The sequence below is a fragment of the Fomitiporia mediterranea genome (assembly GCF_000271605.1).
Source record: "Fomitiporia mediterranea MF3/22 unplaced genomic scaffold FOMMEscaffold_3, whole genome shotgun sequence".
Classification (NCBI taxonomy): Eukaryota; Fungi; Basidiomycota; class Agaricomycetes; order Hymenochaetales; family Hymenochaetaceae; genus Fomitiporia; species Fomitiporia mediterranea.
In genome coordinates, this window is record NW_006760388.1 from 1,286,843 (window position 1) to 1,302,212 (window position 15,370).

Below are 15,370 nucleotides of genomic sequence, written 5' to 3' on the forward strand. Positions count from 1 at the left end.
CCTTATTCTAAATGGTGTCATGGACGGCACTGAGGAATGTAAATACAAGCAGGGTGGACCTGTCAAGAGTGATGTCAAGCATGGAATGAATGGAGAAGTAGAACACGTACAGCATCGGAGAGAGGGTGGTACCATAGGAGTGGTCGTACATGGACATTGTCGCGAGCATGTGCTCGTCGATTATTGCTTGCGATGCAGAGTGGGAAGAAGTATGCGGATGCATGGAGTTATTGAAGGAGTCGTTCGGCATTAGTCAACAAGATGCGCGAATGCGAATGCGAAAAGGAAGGCGAACGTAAAAAAAGGAGGACAATGAAGGAGAGGCAACACGAGACGCAGAGTGAGGAGCGGAAGGGATGGAAGGGAGACAAAATGTTGGGAGGAGAGGGATGAGCAACTATTGTGCAGGCTATTATGAAGTGGACTGGCTGCTTACCGCTTTACGTTGAAGGACCGTGTAGTCATATCAGTGGCACAACATGGGATATGAGGCTCCGTACAGGCACTGCAACAGTAGATTAGAGAGACGAGTTGCAGCAATGTTTATTTCTGTTGTTGCTCTCGGAGTACCTGCTGGAGGACACTTGAAAGCAGAGGACTTGGCTGGAGGGAACGAAAGCGACGACATAGTGTCAGGGCAGAGGGTTAGACTTAGAGAGATGGTGGAGGTCGGAGAGAAAGAGTGACAGCTGTAAGTGCGTCATTATATGCTCTCGATCTTCAGCACGTGATTACGTAATCAATGTTCGTGATACAGTCAAATATGTTATAATGCATAATGTGGTAATGTATAAATGTCATAATGAATGGCTTTTTCTCAAAACCAAATGGTCATTCTCTGCCAAAAAACAATGTCATAATGCATAAATCTCATAATGAATACAGAAATGACCCTTCCCAGCATTATGCATTATGACATATTCTACTATAGTAGCAAAGCTGTAAAGCAAATCAATTATTATATTTAGATGTAAAATAAAAGTATTAATTTACTTTATAATACAATTGATAGCAATCTGGCATGTTTATATTCTCTTAAACAGAGTAATATAAGTGTTACAGGTAGTTGAAATCATTGTATAGATAATACAAACTGTTTTACAATGTAAATATAAGACTGTCTTCAAAATTATAATATAGGTATAATGCTTTAGCTTATAATTTAAGGTTATCATATTGTATTCAATGAATTGTAATCATTTACAACACTTTTAGAGTCTTTATATACTTTAATATACCTTATTTTATCCTTATAGTTGTGTTCTAACCCTTACAGTTACATTATAATGTATATAAAATGTTTATACTACTTTAAATGGACTGTAATTCATTATATTATATCTGACTTTTTCCTGATGTATGTCCTGTATGTTTTCTAATGGTTTATCCAGCTTGTGCATGTCTGCAGTCTACTTGGTGTTATCAATGCCTTTGTACTATATACATGTTAGAAACATCTTGTGTTTAATCCTGTACTGTAAGAAAAGATTGTATACATACTCATGTAGCCTCTAGTAGTAGGTAATGCTTTACATGTTAGCATAACACTCTAGGCTCTCAGAGATAAAAAATAGGATGTTAGTAACTGGAGTGGTTTTGTAGACTACACTTTTACTTAGGATGACTCTCTTTATACTAAGGATTATGTAGCATTTGAGTATTTGACAATATGTGCATTCACACAATGGATACACAGTTAATAGATCAGTCACAATGAAAATCATAGCTTAGTGTCTAAAGTAGTTCTAGTGTACACATGTATAGAGTAATAGTAATAGAAAGGTTCACTTAATTATGTACACACATTAGGGGAAGAACTGAAAGTAGTAACTTTAATAAAAGTAGTAATAAGAGACAGAGGGGAAGGAAATTAACTATGTGTAATTAAATGTTTATTAGAAAAACTGTCTATTTTATTTGTTGCTCCTTACTATTGTACTAATTCTATACACTGGTATAATAATTAGAGACAGAACAGAATTAGCAGAATATTCTCACGGGTAGCAGGTTTTGCAGACAGGAATGAGACGCGTCTCGGAAATTTGACTGTATTAGGCTTAGTACATACTACAAATAGTCTAGTTTTATGACTAATCATCGGACTTTAAAGATGTGGCACAGTCGCGGAGGGGGGGGGGGTTGTCTTTACTATATAGATTGCATTCGTTTGTCAGCTTCTGTGAACCTTCTTGCCAAGCTCTGCGACCTATCCTTGTCAATTGAATTTGGCATAAGCAGTTCGAATTGTTGCCCTACTTATTTGCTGCGTATTACGAATTCGTTCAATACATATTCAATCAAACTGAAAGCGTCTGACAGCCCATTGTCCTTTCAAAATGACTCAGTCGTGCTCTTTCATTGTGTTACTTTTTGCAAGCCATCTTGGGTAAGTGCAATTTCGCAAATCCTCGTCAACTGACCAACGAGGTACAATAACTCCAATCACAGTCGCTATTAGACGTGAACCATAGAGACATGACTAGCCAATCTTAGACGTCAACTACGAAGAGATGACTCAGAGCCACTGTCAGATGTCAACCGTAAAGATGTGATTCAGATCCACTGTTAGACGTCGAATATAAAATGCGATAGTAAACCCCCTACTATCGACAGCGTCGTCTGACAAGGTTACACATAATGCCCGAACAGATTACTCTTTACGCTGCAAAGGCGAGTAATGATTCCATCCGTACACAAGATGTGGGCATAATTAGACTGACCAGATGCGCACGAAAAATAGATTTGCCCTTATGCTCAGCGCGTAAGTATCCACTTGGCTCCTCCGTTCCGGTTGAACTAACCTAGTGAGCAATTGCGAAGGTTGAGATTGCGCTCATAGAGGCAGGCGCGGAGTTTACGAGACATGAAATTGACCTTATGAACAAGCCGAGTTGGTTCAGTCGACAGGTCAATTCTGCAGGCAAGGTACGGGAGACCCGCGCATGCAGATGATGCAGGAGAGTAATGTGCGTTGTTTGCTGAATTGTATAGGTCCCGGCCCTTTCGTATGGCGGCCCAAAGGTACCTGCGGACCAGTCGTCTCCAGAGTCCGCCAAGCTTGCAGAGTCACTCGTTCTGCTCGAATTCGTCGCGGACCTCTTCCCAGAGTCAAAACTTCTCCCAAAGGATCCCGTCTTGCGGGCACGTGCACGTTTCTTCATCGATGCAGTGAACACTAAACTCGCACCCGGGTGGATGTCTTTCTTGATGAAAGGTGATAGCGCAGACGCATTTCTCTCTGCTACTGAAGCGATCCAGGCGTTGCTTCCTGATGACAAGAAGTTCGCTGTGTCCGATGATTTCACAAATGCGGATGCAGCTGTTGGCCCCTTCCTTGCTCGTGTTTTCGTTGCGACAAAGAACGATTTCGGTACACCTGGTGAAGGGAAGAAAGTATTCGAGGCACTCAATAGCCCACGGTTCAGCAAGCTCACGAACTACTACAAACGGATTGAAGCGCGTGAGAGCTTCAAGTCGACGTTCGACGCAGTAAGATAGTTTTATACCATCACCGTCAAATTGGTCACTGAAAAAATAATGTAGGAATACATCAAAGGATGCTTTGTGCAAATGCTTGGTAAATAAGTGAAGCTACATTCGGTAGTGATCATATTGGCGAAGCACAACTACTTTACTACATTCGCCCCCATATGCATGACTTGTACCCTGCTTGTGTAACGTTGATAAATATTATGTAAGATTGCCCCATATGGTCTCGTGTGTGTTGAGGACTTGAAGGTGTCATATATATTGAACTTGGCTCTCTCTCGTCGTTGCCATGAAGTTGTCTCGAGGTCTCGTTGCGTCTGCACTGGTTGCAGGCGCTGCTGCCGCAGTTTCATATGATGTTCCCGAAATGCAAACTGTATTCGACGTTCTTGCGTCTGGAGATTATGCAGATGTTGTACGCAACATCGGTTCTGCTGCGGAGGCCTTTACAGACATTATTGATGAGGGGCGAAAGAATGTCCTAGACAATGCAAAGAAGCTTGCCGGAGAAGCTGAGCAGACAATCCAACGTTACTGGAAAGACGGCGCAGTTCGCGAGTTCATTCAACAATACGGGGTTTCTTGTACGTTTTCTTCATACCAGCAAGTTGGACCTGCGGCTATACTGATTGTATTGCTTAGACGAACGCTTCAAGCACCCTGAGTTTCGGGACTATCAGATTCGTGTGACCGAACCCAAGCTGTGTGATCCAGATGTACAACAGTACTCTGGTTATCTCGACGTGACCGACGGAAAGCACTTATTCTTCTGGTGAGTTACAAAGTTCAGCGTTATTCTACCTCTTATCAATGTCCGAGAACCACAGGTTCTTCGAGTCAAGGACGTATCCTGAGACCGCTCCTCTAATTCTCTGGTTGAATGGTGGACCCGGCTGCAGCTCCTCCACTGGGCTCCTCTTCGAGCTCGGCCCATGTCGTATTGCAAATGATGGCCTCAACATCACCTACAATCCGCATAGTTGGAACACCCACGCGAATATCATCTTCCTGGACCAGCCTGTTAACGTGGGATATTCCTACTCAGACGACGGGTCGAGCGTTAACACAAGTCCTGCGGCTGGTGAAGATGTATTGGCTTTCTTGCAACTCTTCCTTACGCGCTTCCCGAAGTATGCGGATGCACCTTTCCACATTGCTGCAGAGAGCTACGGTGGAACGTATGCACCGAACTTCGCAAGCATCATCCACAAGCATAACAAGGCGCTGGAATTATCGCCCAAAGAAAACGTTGTCAAGATTAACCTTGCCTCCATTATGATTGGGAACGGAATGACAGATCGCTATATCCAGGATGCTTCGATTCCGACATTTGCTTGCGAGGGTCCATTTCCTATTTACGATGACCCCAACGGTCCTGAATGCCAAGCCTTGCGAGGGAAGGTACCGACCTGCCAGCGTCTCATTAATGCGTGCTATAAATACAATTCGCGCCTTGCGTGCGTCCCTGCTGGAATTTACTGTAACGCTCAGCTTTACGGGCCTATCCAACGTTAGTTCTAATTCACGTATTGTTCTTTATACGGTTCTGATTCTTATATGTGTACTGCCTCTTAGAGAGCGGAAAGAATCCATACGATGTCCGCAAGACGTGCGACCCTGAAAAGGACACGTCGCTCTGCTACAAGCAGATGGGCTGGATTGAAACATGGATGAACGAGGAGCAGAACAAGTTGGATGTTGGTGCTCATCCTGACGTCGAATTTGCGTCTTGCAATTTCCAGGTCAACCAGGCGTTCATGTTGCAAGGGGATAGTACTCACAACTCTGCGCTTCTGCTAACTGATCTCGTCAACGACGGTGTCCGTGTTCTAATCTATGCTGGCAATGCGGATTATATGGTTCGTTTTGACAGATACTATTTTTTGCTTCTTACTGACTATTGCAATTATTATAGTGCAACTTCATTGTATGCCTCTGTTCTGAATTCATTCATGATCAGTTGACTAATTGATCGTGCCAAAGGGTAATGAAGCTTGGCTTGAGGCTATGGGCAGCAAGTTCCATGATGCGTTCGCTGCTAGCGAAGCCCAACCTTGGATAACGCTCTCTGGTGGTAAGATTGCTGGTACAGTGCGCACTGCGGGTGCAAATGAGTTCACCGCCGGAAACGTCACCTTTGTCACTGTCTACGACGCAGGGTGAGTATCTTGATACCATGCCTGTGTGACACCATTGACCGTTGGTTTTGTCAGGCACATGGTGCCATTTGACCAACCCGAGGCTGCTTTGGTTCGTACTCAAATAGTATATGTATGCATGGCCGATGCTGAAATAGCGTGTTTCTTTATTCTCAGGATCTTATCACAAGGTGGATTTTCGATGCCCCTCTTGGCAACTAAAGTCTTTAATCATGCGGAACGGAAGCTTTGCATTGCTTCTCTTGCTATGATCTTGTTTATACCGCGTGTCGAATAACTTGCTAGAATAATCTTGAATGCGTTGTATCATAACTTAATTATGAAAATACAAATGAAATTCCGTAAGGAAATGCATTGCATTATGATTAAGGAGGCTGCTCTTTGAATATCGCTAATAAGGATTTTTGCATTCTGGTAAATATGGATATCATTCTTCTAGATCCCCACCTTCTAGTTCATCATTTCTCGTACTGCTTTCTCGCTCAACCACCAATGTCATACGAATGTAGCCTCCATCTCGTCCGAAGTATCGTTCGCTCTCGAATACCCAATAAAGCACACCTCGTATGCAATGACCGAGGCCTCTTACATAGATCTCAGTCTCCAGGTCTCCAGATTTCGAGCTTTCTTGGAGTAGCGCTGTCTGAAAGCTACTGAACTCTCGCAGTCGGTCTGCACAAAATGACCCGACACGCTCAATTGCCCGGGATAGGTCAACCTTTTGCTCGTGGGCGAGTATAGTGACTGAGTTAGTGTTGGAAAGGATAGGTGCGCCCGCTTGGCCAAAGACACCCACACATGCAAAGATGTCCTAGAAGACAGAACTTATGACATGCATGTGAATTACAAGTTGCAAGGGTATCTTACCAGTGCATAGACTATAGCGTCTGCCGCCGCATCTCCAACAGATCTGACGGCGGCGTTGTTCTGTAACACGCTTTGCAGCTTTTCAAGTCCGTGCGCAAATTCGATGAGTATGAATAACAGTGTGTGCCAGCCTGCTATCCTTTGTTCCGCAACATAGCTCTTTAAGTTTTGTAAAATGGCACGTGTCGGTTCCGAGAGTTGGAGGGCGAGGCGCTTAAGGTAGGCATGCACGGCTAATCGGACGCGGTCGTATACATAGTTGGATTGAGGAGATCGCTCAAGACGTTTAAGTATACTAGACTCGAAAGTGAACCTATATCGGTTTCTGAACCAAGATGTTTAATAATGAAGAATACCTTTGCAGACCCTTTGGGAGTCCAGTGTCAATTATGTCTGAAAAGCCAGGCTCGTTCTCGGCGAGGATTCTGCATTGGTGGATGCAATCCAGAGCAGCCTCAAGCGTACAGCAAGCCAAATGATGCTCAAGGAGTCCGATCCACACCACTAAGTCGCTACATATTCTTAACTGAGTCCGGTCCACGAATGGAAAGCACATAGATGCAAGGAGTCCCATCTTCAAGTCTAGCGTCTCATCCTGGCTTCCTTCAGCATTGGTGGCGCCTGAATGTTGTTCTGGCAAAACCACCCGCGAGTTATTCACAGAAGTCGCTTTCTTTACTCGTGTGTCGGATTTACCAATCACCTCCACGGCCCATTCATCTGAAGCATCCGAGATCTCTTTACAGAGTGAGTTAATACGAAAACCGCGCGCAGCATCGGGGAAAGCGGCGATCAGGTCCGGCAGTTTGATTTGCTGGGGTGACGTAGAGGAGGTGGATTCCGTGCAAGGATTGTTTGTCCATGACAGGAGATTCTGGAAGGAGGATAACGTTGATTGAAGGACTTGGGCCATAGAATTATCGTCAAACGCGATAAGCAGAGGCTGAGTTTGGATGGGTTGAGTCGAGACGCGTCCACGCGTTTTCATCACGTGCATCGGTCATCAATAAAGTCGCACAAACACCGTTTCCCGTTATTTCTTTTCTTTTCTTCATTTGGTTGGGACAGTGTTATGATATTCTGTGTCCTGAATAATAGCATACGTATGCATGGCTACTTAAATCCTGTTTCTGAGTAATATGTATGCTTATTCCCATTTCATTTAGGTCCTGGACTTTGTCTTCCGAGAACGCGAGAAAATATTATTTATGGATGGACAGAAGGGTATCAATAAATATGCCGTACCGCCCATCCTCGTGCAATATATCAATGAAATAAATGCCCCTTGCATGCTCGTGACCCTATCCATGTTCCATCAGTGCTTTGTTCCGCATGCTCACAAGAGTATGGTGTTGCTGGAAATAGAAATCCGACTGAACACGCTCCGCAAATCAATCCGGCATGGCGAAGGTACAAAAAACGAGATGAGTTCATCCGAAGAATCCTTCCTCCTTGCACGGTAGCAGAGTAATGCGGGCCCATTGTACTCTGTCTCTAGGAATCCTGCAGTTTTGTGTTGCGTCGTTCTCGTTGCTGACGCTAGGAGTATTAGCATCTGCAGATACCGCACAGCAAGTATGGCCACGCGACAACCCTGCAGGTGCAAATAAGGCTTGTCAACTGTTACAGGACAGCTTTCCGCATCTCGTATTCTTCCCAGGTAGGTTAATTGTATTTAATTTCCTTGAACAGTTCGGCACGAATGATCATTGCGCATTATTGTAGGTTCTGACCAATATCTCAACGATACAGAACATTGGGCCGTTTCAAGCCAGCAGAATTCTACGTGCTCGATTGAACCAGAGACTACTGATGATATCAGCGCTATTGTGAGCATGACCCCCTTTGTTTTGGGTTCCCGATGCATTATTTTGCTTCAGATAAAAATAATTGGAAGATCGGATATCCGGGCGCGGTTCGCGGTAAGACGGGGAAAAAATTCCACTCCGCTAAATCACTTTTTGATTGTCGATTTGAAAGGTCAAATCTGGAGGCCATGCATACAATATTGGGCAAAGCTCGACTCCGGGTGTTCAGATCTCGTTGTCTCGATTTACGAACATTAGCTATGATTCGGTGCGAGGTACAGTATCTATTGGAATGGGCTTGACCTGGGATCAAGTTTATGAGTACCTTGAACCTTATGGTGTGGTGGTTGCTGGGGGAAGGATCAATGGAGTCGGTGAGTTGCATCGTGTTGTCTTGACTATGAAATATACTAAGTCAAGGTTCTTCTATAGGTGTTGGCGGACTCAGTCTCGGAGGTGGCTATTCATGGAAGACCAATCAATATGGCTTGACCATTGATACAATCGCGGAGCACGAACTCGTCTTGCCTACTGGCGAACAAGTAAATGTAACTAATGCAACGGATCCAGATATATTTTTCGGGCTGAAAGTGATTTGCTCTCTATTGCTGGACTGTGTTATAATTTAGAAGCTCATCACTATGCGTTAGGGAGGATTGAACAATTTCGGGATTGTCACCAGAATTACTTACGAAGCTCTTCCGCAATCATTGGTATACGTGAGTCTGTTCGTTTCTGCGAATACTTACCGAATAGCCTAATGGGTTTGCGTACAAGGGTGGCCTAATCACATATGCCACGGATAACACTACGTTAGATCTGTTGAACAGCGCAAGCAGCAACTTCTCATTGAACAATGCCGATCCAAAGGCACAAATGATCGTCAATTACGGCTCTGTCAATGGCACGGTCAGTGAACTGATTTCCCGAAAATAATGCCTATACAATTCGTTGTATAGTTTGTAGCGCAAATCCTGTTATTTTATGACGGACCCGCTCCTGCACCTGGTGTTTATGACGAAATTTTGGCAATTCCTTCCGTTTCTTCGAACGTCAATACGAGTACTTTCACGGAGTTCATGGGATCGTCTGCTGGAGATCTGAGCTTTGGTTCATTCGGGTGAGTTTCATCTTTGACAGAACCTCCGAACTCGTATTAATGAGCGCGTAAAGCGTTGCTCAACACGCCATTCCAATCACAAAGTATACGCGACCAGTGCTCGACGAGATGATAACACAAGTCAATGCCTTCGGTCAAAGGCTCTCGGCGGAAAACAACGAATCGACAATCATTGTCATCGTGCAACCAGAACCTCTCTACAAGCCATTCTCACACTCACGTGGAGGTGCATATCCGCATCCACCAAGCCGAGAGCTCACCCCCGCGTGTCCCTTCATCGTCTACTCTGCAGATGCGGACGTACTCCTCGGTAAGTTTCGTCGGCCTCCTTGCAGTGTAGTGGCACGTTGCTGATGCATGATGCTTGTGTGCTCGATCAGATGTTCAGCAAGCTCGCCATGCGTACTTCGTTGAGGAACTGAAGAACTTTACGCATATAATCCAAGCTAAAGCTGTGGAGGAAGGTGTTAGCCGATGGGACGATATCCTGTACCCGAATTACGCATTGACGGACACGCCTTTAGAACTTGTATACGGAGAGAATGTGCCTCGTCTTCGCGCTCTGGCAGAGAAATACGACCCAGATAGAGTGATGACGCTGACTGGAGGATTCCGGTTTCTAGATTAGATGCAGATATGTCGGATCTGCAGAGCAGGAATTTATTTACTGTAGTACTGAGACAGTCTGGTGAAAGAAAGAAATACTGCATATATTTCTATCAACTCAAGTACGCATACTAATGGCTAGTCCGCCTCTGCCCGTTTTCTTATCTCACTGTTGGATTATTCGTTGAGGTAATCTTGGGGGTTCGGCAGTCGACTCCGAAGCACGCTAAATCGCTAAATGCGGTGACACAAATTTGAGCAATTTTCGAGGTCCTTGTTTTAGCGATGCTCAGACTTTTTTCTCGTCCACTACGTTCCTCCCTCCCCACAGTCCACAGAACAATGGCCTCCCTCCCAGATTATGTATGTCGTTCAATACCAGACATATATGGGCATGCAAGCTGAGACTTCAGACAGAATAAGGACTTGTACACACCGCTCCCTCAATATGATCCTCAAGTGCAAAACATCATCGAAAAAGAGACATGGCGCCAGTGGTCCGGCCTCGAGCTCATTGCTTCCGAGGTCAGGATTCCTACTGGACACCTGCTGGCAATTAGCTGATGAAATGCATTAGAACTTAACGAGCCGAGCTGTGATGGAGGCAAACGGCTCCATCCTTACGAACAAGTACTCGGAAGGTCTGCCCAACGCGCGGTATTACGGCGGAAACGAGTGGATCGATGAGCTGGAGCTGCTCTGTCGCAAGCGTGCCCTGGAGGCGTTCCACCTGGACCCGGCCAAGTGGGGTGTCAACGTTCAACCGTACTCCGGAAGCACGGCAAAGTGAGTAACGAATGCTTGCATGTCAGACCTCTAGTGTGTTTTCTCTCTCTTGAATGTCGACAACCATTCTATTTTTGCATCGAGAAAATGCTTTTGTTGGACTTCACTGGATCTGGTTTTGGCCAAATTGTGGCCGTTGTCCCAAATGATTTTTTATACCTTTTTGTGTCCGGTCGAACTTGTGGGACATCGCGTCTCTCTAATCGGACACCGTAGATGGAAGCAGTATAATTTGAATTTGATGCTGACGATTGTTTTACAGCTTCGCTGCGCTTACCGCCCTTATTCAGCCGCAAGACCGCCTCATGGGTCTCGGTTTGCCCGATGGTGGCCACTTAACCCACGGCTACTACGTACGTTCTCTATCCAGAAAATGATCTTGCAATATTGATACTAACTATCGATCTAGACTGCAAAGAAGAAGATCACGGCATCTTCTATCTACTTCCAATCTTTCCCCTACGGTCTTGACCCATCCACGCAACTTATTGACTACAACAAGCTCGCTGAGCAAGCACGTCTATTCAAGCCGCGACTGCTTATCTGCGGCGCTTCTGCATACCCGCGGGACTGGGATTATGCTAAGCTCCGAGAGACTGCTGACGAGCATGGTGCATTCCTCATGGCAGACATTGCGCACACGAGCGGTCTCGTTGCAGCGCAGACGCTCAAGAGCCCCTTCGATTATTGTGATGTTGTTACGACCACAACTCACAAGACACTTCGCGGCCCCCGTGCTGGACTCATTTTCTTCCGCAAGGACCTCAAGGACACTGGAGCCCTCGAGAAGCGTGTCAACGAGGCTGTCTTCCCGGCTTGCCAGGGTGGCCCGCACAACAACGTAAGTGGATGGACGAAAACTTAAGCTCAAGATGCTCGTGTTGACGAAGCCTTAGACCATCGCTGCTGTTGCCGTTGCCCTGAAGCAAGCAAGCTCACCAAGCTGGCAGGCGTACGCCAAGCAGGTCACCTCCAATGCCCAGACTCTTGCCGCAGAGCTGGTAAAATACGGTTATCGGCTCCAGACTGACGGATCCGACACCCATCTCATCCTTTGGGACTTGCGTCCTGCAGGTGTTACTGGCAGCAAAGTCGAAAAGATCTGTGATCTTGTTGGAATTACGATCAACAGTCAGTGATTTCCCGCATATAGTCTGACTCATACTAACGTATTTTTTATGCAGAGAATGCTGTCTCCGGCGATAGTAAGCAGAATTCTTCTCCTGTCCCTTTCACGCAACTGACTTTACTTTAACAGAGTCTGCCCAGACGCCTGGAGGTATTCGCCTCGGCACGTCTGCACTCACTTCGCGTAACTTAACCGAAGAGGACCACAAGAAGGTTGCCGAGTTCCTTCACCTTGCCGTGCAGCTAGCTCTAGAATGCCAGAAGCAAGCCGGCTCGAAGCTTCTCAAGGATTTCTTGCGCGTTGCTGAGGCAAACGATGATGTCCGCGCTTTGCGTAAGAGGGTGCGCGAGTTCGCCCGCCAGTGGCCACTTCCTGGCATTGACTTGGCGAGCATCAAGCGTCCCGCTGGTATTGAGGAGGATTACTAAGCTGATAGAGCATCTCGGCGAACTTGGTTGAATACTCTTTCCTCTGATTTCTCTCTTTTTCTTATGATTACGATTCATGTTTTCAACAAAAGCACGTGTATGTAGCATAGTACATAGGTCCTGGGATCTCAACATCCGCGGAGGATCTCAACATCCACAGACCCGACCGAATTTGACATTTTTTGGATTTCGTTCGTCCGATCGCCAATGAATAATAAGCTATGCTGCGCCTTTTCAATTTCTCATTATTGTTCATCCTAACCATCGGAGAGCAACAATACCAACGTCACTAACAGTCCAAATTCCTTACTCCTGGAAGTGGAAGCCTCCTGTAAGTGTCATGATTTTATCTGGGTCAAATCTCGCTGCAAGTTCCTTCAAACGAGGCACGTTTTCACCATACATCAGTTCCAGAGACGTATTGGGTAATGCGTAATTTGAATATATAATATCACCGAATTGGCTGAGTCCTTCCTGAACGGCCTTGGCTTGGATGACATCAGCTATTTTCTGTGCCTCGGCGACGAAGGCGGCATGACGCGCAGCTCGATCAGCTGGAAACAAACGAATCAAAGCATCCGTCAATATTAGAAGAGTCAGTGGAGAGGAGGGCGCACATAAAGGAGTATCCGCTCCTTCTGCATATTGCAGATTGACACTCGTCGGTGGGACTTCATGGTTTGGAGGGTGCGGATATGCGCCACCGAGCGAATGTGCGTAGGGATGCACGAAGGGTTCGGCGACAAGGGCCAACCTTATCGCCGTTCCATTATTTTCTTGTGCCAGCCTGGAAGCAAAGGCTTGCGTTTGTGTCGCTATCTCCTCGAGGATCGGGACAGTGTACTTGGCAGTTGGAATCATACCTCCAGCGAATCTAGATAAAAGAAAAGCTGCTCGTTCATAATTTTATGCGTAAAGCACAGAGTAAGACTTACCCGAAAGGGCCGATCCCTGGATCAAGAGTTCCAATGGAGGCCATGAAATCCGAAAAATTCCGTGTCCTTATGTCGCTACTCAAGGACGGAATGGACAAGAACTTGTCAAAAATACCACTCGGCACTGTCGGTGCATCGTATACTAGTATAGCCTGGGTGACAGGCTATAATTTATACAAGTCAATACCAAAATGTATTGTCAGGCTCGATTTGAATCCCGACCGCAGTGCCGTCCGTAGCGTAGGTAAATAATCCCTGAGCCTTTACATCCGTGTTGTTCTGAGAAAAATCAGCGAGTGCTTCGTTAAAGCTTCCGATACTTTCATTTGAATAACTGATTACGCCTCCCTAGTATTCGATTCTTAGACAGCGAAGGTTACGAAGGTTGTGTGCTGATTGACTTACGAACACATCCGTCTGGTTGTGCGCCATCAGAGTTATCCCAGTAACAATACCGAAGTTGTTCAGGCCTCCCTACAGGTGTAAATCAAAGGTCAGTCTGCAAGCTTCGCTAGTCATAATGGAGCAAAGTGGATCAATTAGAACAACTACTCACCTTCAAGGCAAAGAAAAGATCTGGTTCCGTTTGATTCGTAACGTGTACGATTTCTCCGGAAGGTAGGACGAGTTCGTGAGCTACTATGGTGTCTATTGTGAGGCCAAATTGATTTGTCTTCCAGGAGTAGCCACCGCCTAGGCTAAGTCCACCCACACCTAGATACATAGAATGACTTCGGGCACTAGCATTACTGTGATTACAATATGAACGCACCAACTCCAGGAATTCTTCCTCCTGCCACCATGACTCCTAACGGCACAAGTTGCTCATAGAGTTGGTCCCAAGATAGACCTACACCAGTTGACACGGTTCCCTTTTGCACATCGTGACTAACATTCGTAAATCGTGCCATCGAAATCTGCACGCCAAAAGTTGAACTGTGTCCGGGATTGTATGCATGGCCTACAGATTTCACCTTAAGTCAAGAGTGAATCAGGTATTTATTCTCCATGCCAAAAATTACACAACTTACAGCAAACGGTGAACGGATATCTGGTCTTCCTATTATTTTAATCTTTTCGGCATATGGTTTTGATCATAAATTTTTTATCAGTCAAAAAGTAACATTTATTGCCCTCACCGCGGCGCTAACGTCCTCAGCAGTCCTCGGCTCAAATGAGCAAGTAGAGTTTGCCTCGCTAGAGAAGGCCCAATGTTCAATATCATTGATGAAATTCTCGGAGCCTGTAAGTCAATTGATGGTTATTTAATGGAACCGGCTGTGGTGTGTTTGGGGAGTATGCACCTGGAAAAGAGACGAGTTCCGGAAAGTTATCCTTCAATAGCTCACAAGCCTTAACGGCTCTTGATAGATCTTCACTAGTAGTGCGGACGACAGGACCAATGAACGTTGGCGTTACGAACACAGTAAATGCAGATAAGATGATGTGTGCCGCGAGTACAGTGTAGAGCAGCATTTTCAATGAAAGGCCTGTCTCTCAATAGGTCGAACAGACAGAACGGTGAGCCTCTTGGTCGATATGTGCGAAGATGACAGCATTTATACACTATGAACGCCGGTGGCTTTCTAGGCAGCCTGACCTTGTGTCATGTATAAGCCTCTCTTCCTCCGAATGCATTTTTGGACCCACTGTCGTACCGAGAATCGCGGTTGGGAGCATTCAGAAGGATGGGGTGGTCTTGGGACATGGAACCTTTCCTCTCAGCTGACCCACAGAAGACCCGATGCTCATCGCGATGCGCCATCGGTTCAAGGACCTCACACAATAACCACATCAAAGACCACACGAATTGGGATGAATTTACCCATGCGCATCTGGTACACTACACTCGAAAGCTTTATGTGATTCGGCACGCATTCGCAGAGGTCGCTGAAGCCTGAAAGACAGGTGCCGTCACCTGTGATGTGGATTAGTTCGATTTGGTAGTGAATGCAGACCTCCGATTTGATTCCGAATGAACTCACTGTTTGGACAACCGTTGCGGCCAATAGAATTAACGAACATATCAGACCATTCTGTGGT

At 45.8% G+C, this 15,370-nt stretch overlaps 7 protein-coding genes across 7 annotated transcripts; 4 read left to right on the top strand and 3 right to left on the bottom strand.

Annotated features, from left to right (window-relative positions):
• Positions 1-7: 7 nt before the first annotated feature.
• FOMMEDRAFT_152852 (uncharacterized protein) lies at positions 8-250 on the bottom strand (the record flags this gene model as incomplete). Its single annotated transcript, XM_007263613.1, has 2 exons — positions 8-59; positions 111-250. The coding sequence occupies 2 exons, from the start codon at positions 248-250 to the stop codon at positions 8-10; spliced, it is 192 nt and encodes a 63-aa protein (XP_007263675.1).
• Positions 251-2,631: 2,381 nt separating this feature from the next.
• On the top strand, positions 2,632-3,706 carry FOMMEDRAFT_138958 (uncharacterized protein). The gene is made up of 5 exons (XM_007263614.1): positions 2,632-2,670; positions 2,741-2,761; positions 2,821-2,925; positions 2,992-3,489; positions 3,544-3,706. The coding sequence occupies exons 1-5, from the start codon at positions 2,638-2,640 to the stop codon at positions 3,583-3,585; spliced, it is 699 nt and encodes a 232-aa protein (XP_007263676.1). The 5' UTR covers positions 2,632-2,637; the 3' UTR covers positions 3,586-3,706.
• An 82-nt stretch (positions 3,707-3,788) lies between these two features.
• FOMMEDRAFT_118650 (serine carboxypeptidase) lies at positions 3,789-5,941 on the top strand. Its single transcript, XM_007263615.1, has 8 exons — positions 3,789-4,073; positions 4,132-4,261; positions 4,317-4,999; positions 5,065-5,348; positions 5,405-5,416; positions 5,473-5,648; positions 5,703-5,739; positions 5,805-5,941. The coding sequence occupies exons 1-8, from the start codon at positions 3,857-3,859 to the stop codon at positions 5,847-5,849; spliced, it is 1,584 nt and encodes a 527-aa protein (XP_007263677.1). The 5' UTR covers positions 3,789-3,856; the 3' UTR covers positions 5,850-5,941.
• Positions 5,942-6,074: 133 nt separating this feature from the next.
• On the bottom strand, positions 6,075-7,428 carry FOMMEDRAFT_145041 (uncharacterized protein; the record flags this gene model as incomplete). Its single annotated transcript, XM_007263616.1, has 3 exons — positions 6,075-6,459; positions 6,516-6,810; positions 6,872-7,428. The coding sequence occupies 3 exons, from the start codon at positions 7,426-7,428 to the stop codon at positions 6,076-6,078; spliced, it is 1,236 nt and encodes a 411-aa protein (XP_007263678.1).
• Positions 7,429-7,585: 157 nt separating this feature from the next.
• On the top strand, positions 7,586-10,137 carry FOMMEDRAFT_17819 (FAD-binding domain-containing protein). The gene is made up of 11 exons (XM_007263617.1): positions 7,586-7,618; positions 7,682-8,175; positions 8,241-8,344; positions 8,396-8,437; positions 8,496-8,697; positions 8,756-8,913; positions 8,974-9,042; positions 9,101-9,232; positions 9,283-9,443; positions 9,497-9,753; positions 9,824-10,137. Exons 2-11 carry the CDS (start codon positions 7,986-7,988, stop codon positions 10,069-10,071), a joined length of 1,563 nt encoding a protein of 520 aa, XP_007263679.1. The 5' UTR covers positions 7,586-7,618; positions 7,682-7,985; the 3' UTR covers positions 10,072-10,137.
• Positions 10,138-10,391: 254 nt separating this feature from the next.
• FOMMEDRAFT_152857 (glycine hydroxymethyltransferase) lies at positions 10,392-12,392 on the top strand (the record flags this gene model as incomplete). Its single annotated transcript, XM_007263618.1, has 8 exons — positions 10,392-10,412; positions 10,467-10,574; positions 10,627-10,835; positions 11,098-11,188; positions 11,245-11,676; positions 11,732-11,966; positions 12,020-12,040; positions 12,094-12,392. The coding sequence occupies 8 exons, from the start codon at positions 10,392-10,394 to the stop codon at positions 12,390-12,392; spliced, it is 1,416 nt and encodes a 471-aa protein (XP_007263680.1).
• Positions 12,393-12,619: 227 nt separating this feature from the next.
• Positions 12,620-15,350, bottom strand: FOMMEDRAFT_17821 (FAD-binding domain-containing protein). Its single transcript, XM_007263619.1, has 11 exons — positions 15,313-15,350; positions 14,632-15,245; positions 14,467-14,570; positions 14,359-14,400; positions 14,100-14,301; positions 13,884-14,041; positions 13,733-13,801; positions 13,550-13,675; positions 13,328-13,491; positions 13,010-13,266; positions 12,620-12,946 (listed from the first exon to the last, which is right to left on the bottom strand). The coding sequence occupies exons 2-11, from the start codon at positions 14,801-14,803 to the stop codon at positions 12,699-12,701; spliced, it is 1,542 nt and encodes a 513-aa protein (XP_007263681.1). The 5' UTR covers positions 14,804-15,245; positions 15,313-15,350; the 3' UTR covers positions 12,620-12,698.
• Between the last annotated feature and the right edge of the window lie 20 nt (positions 15,351-15,370).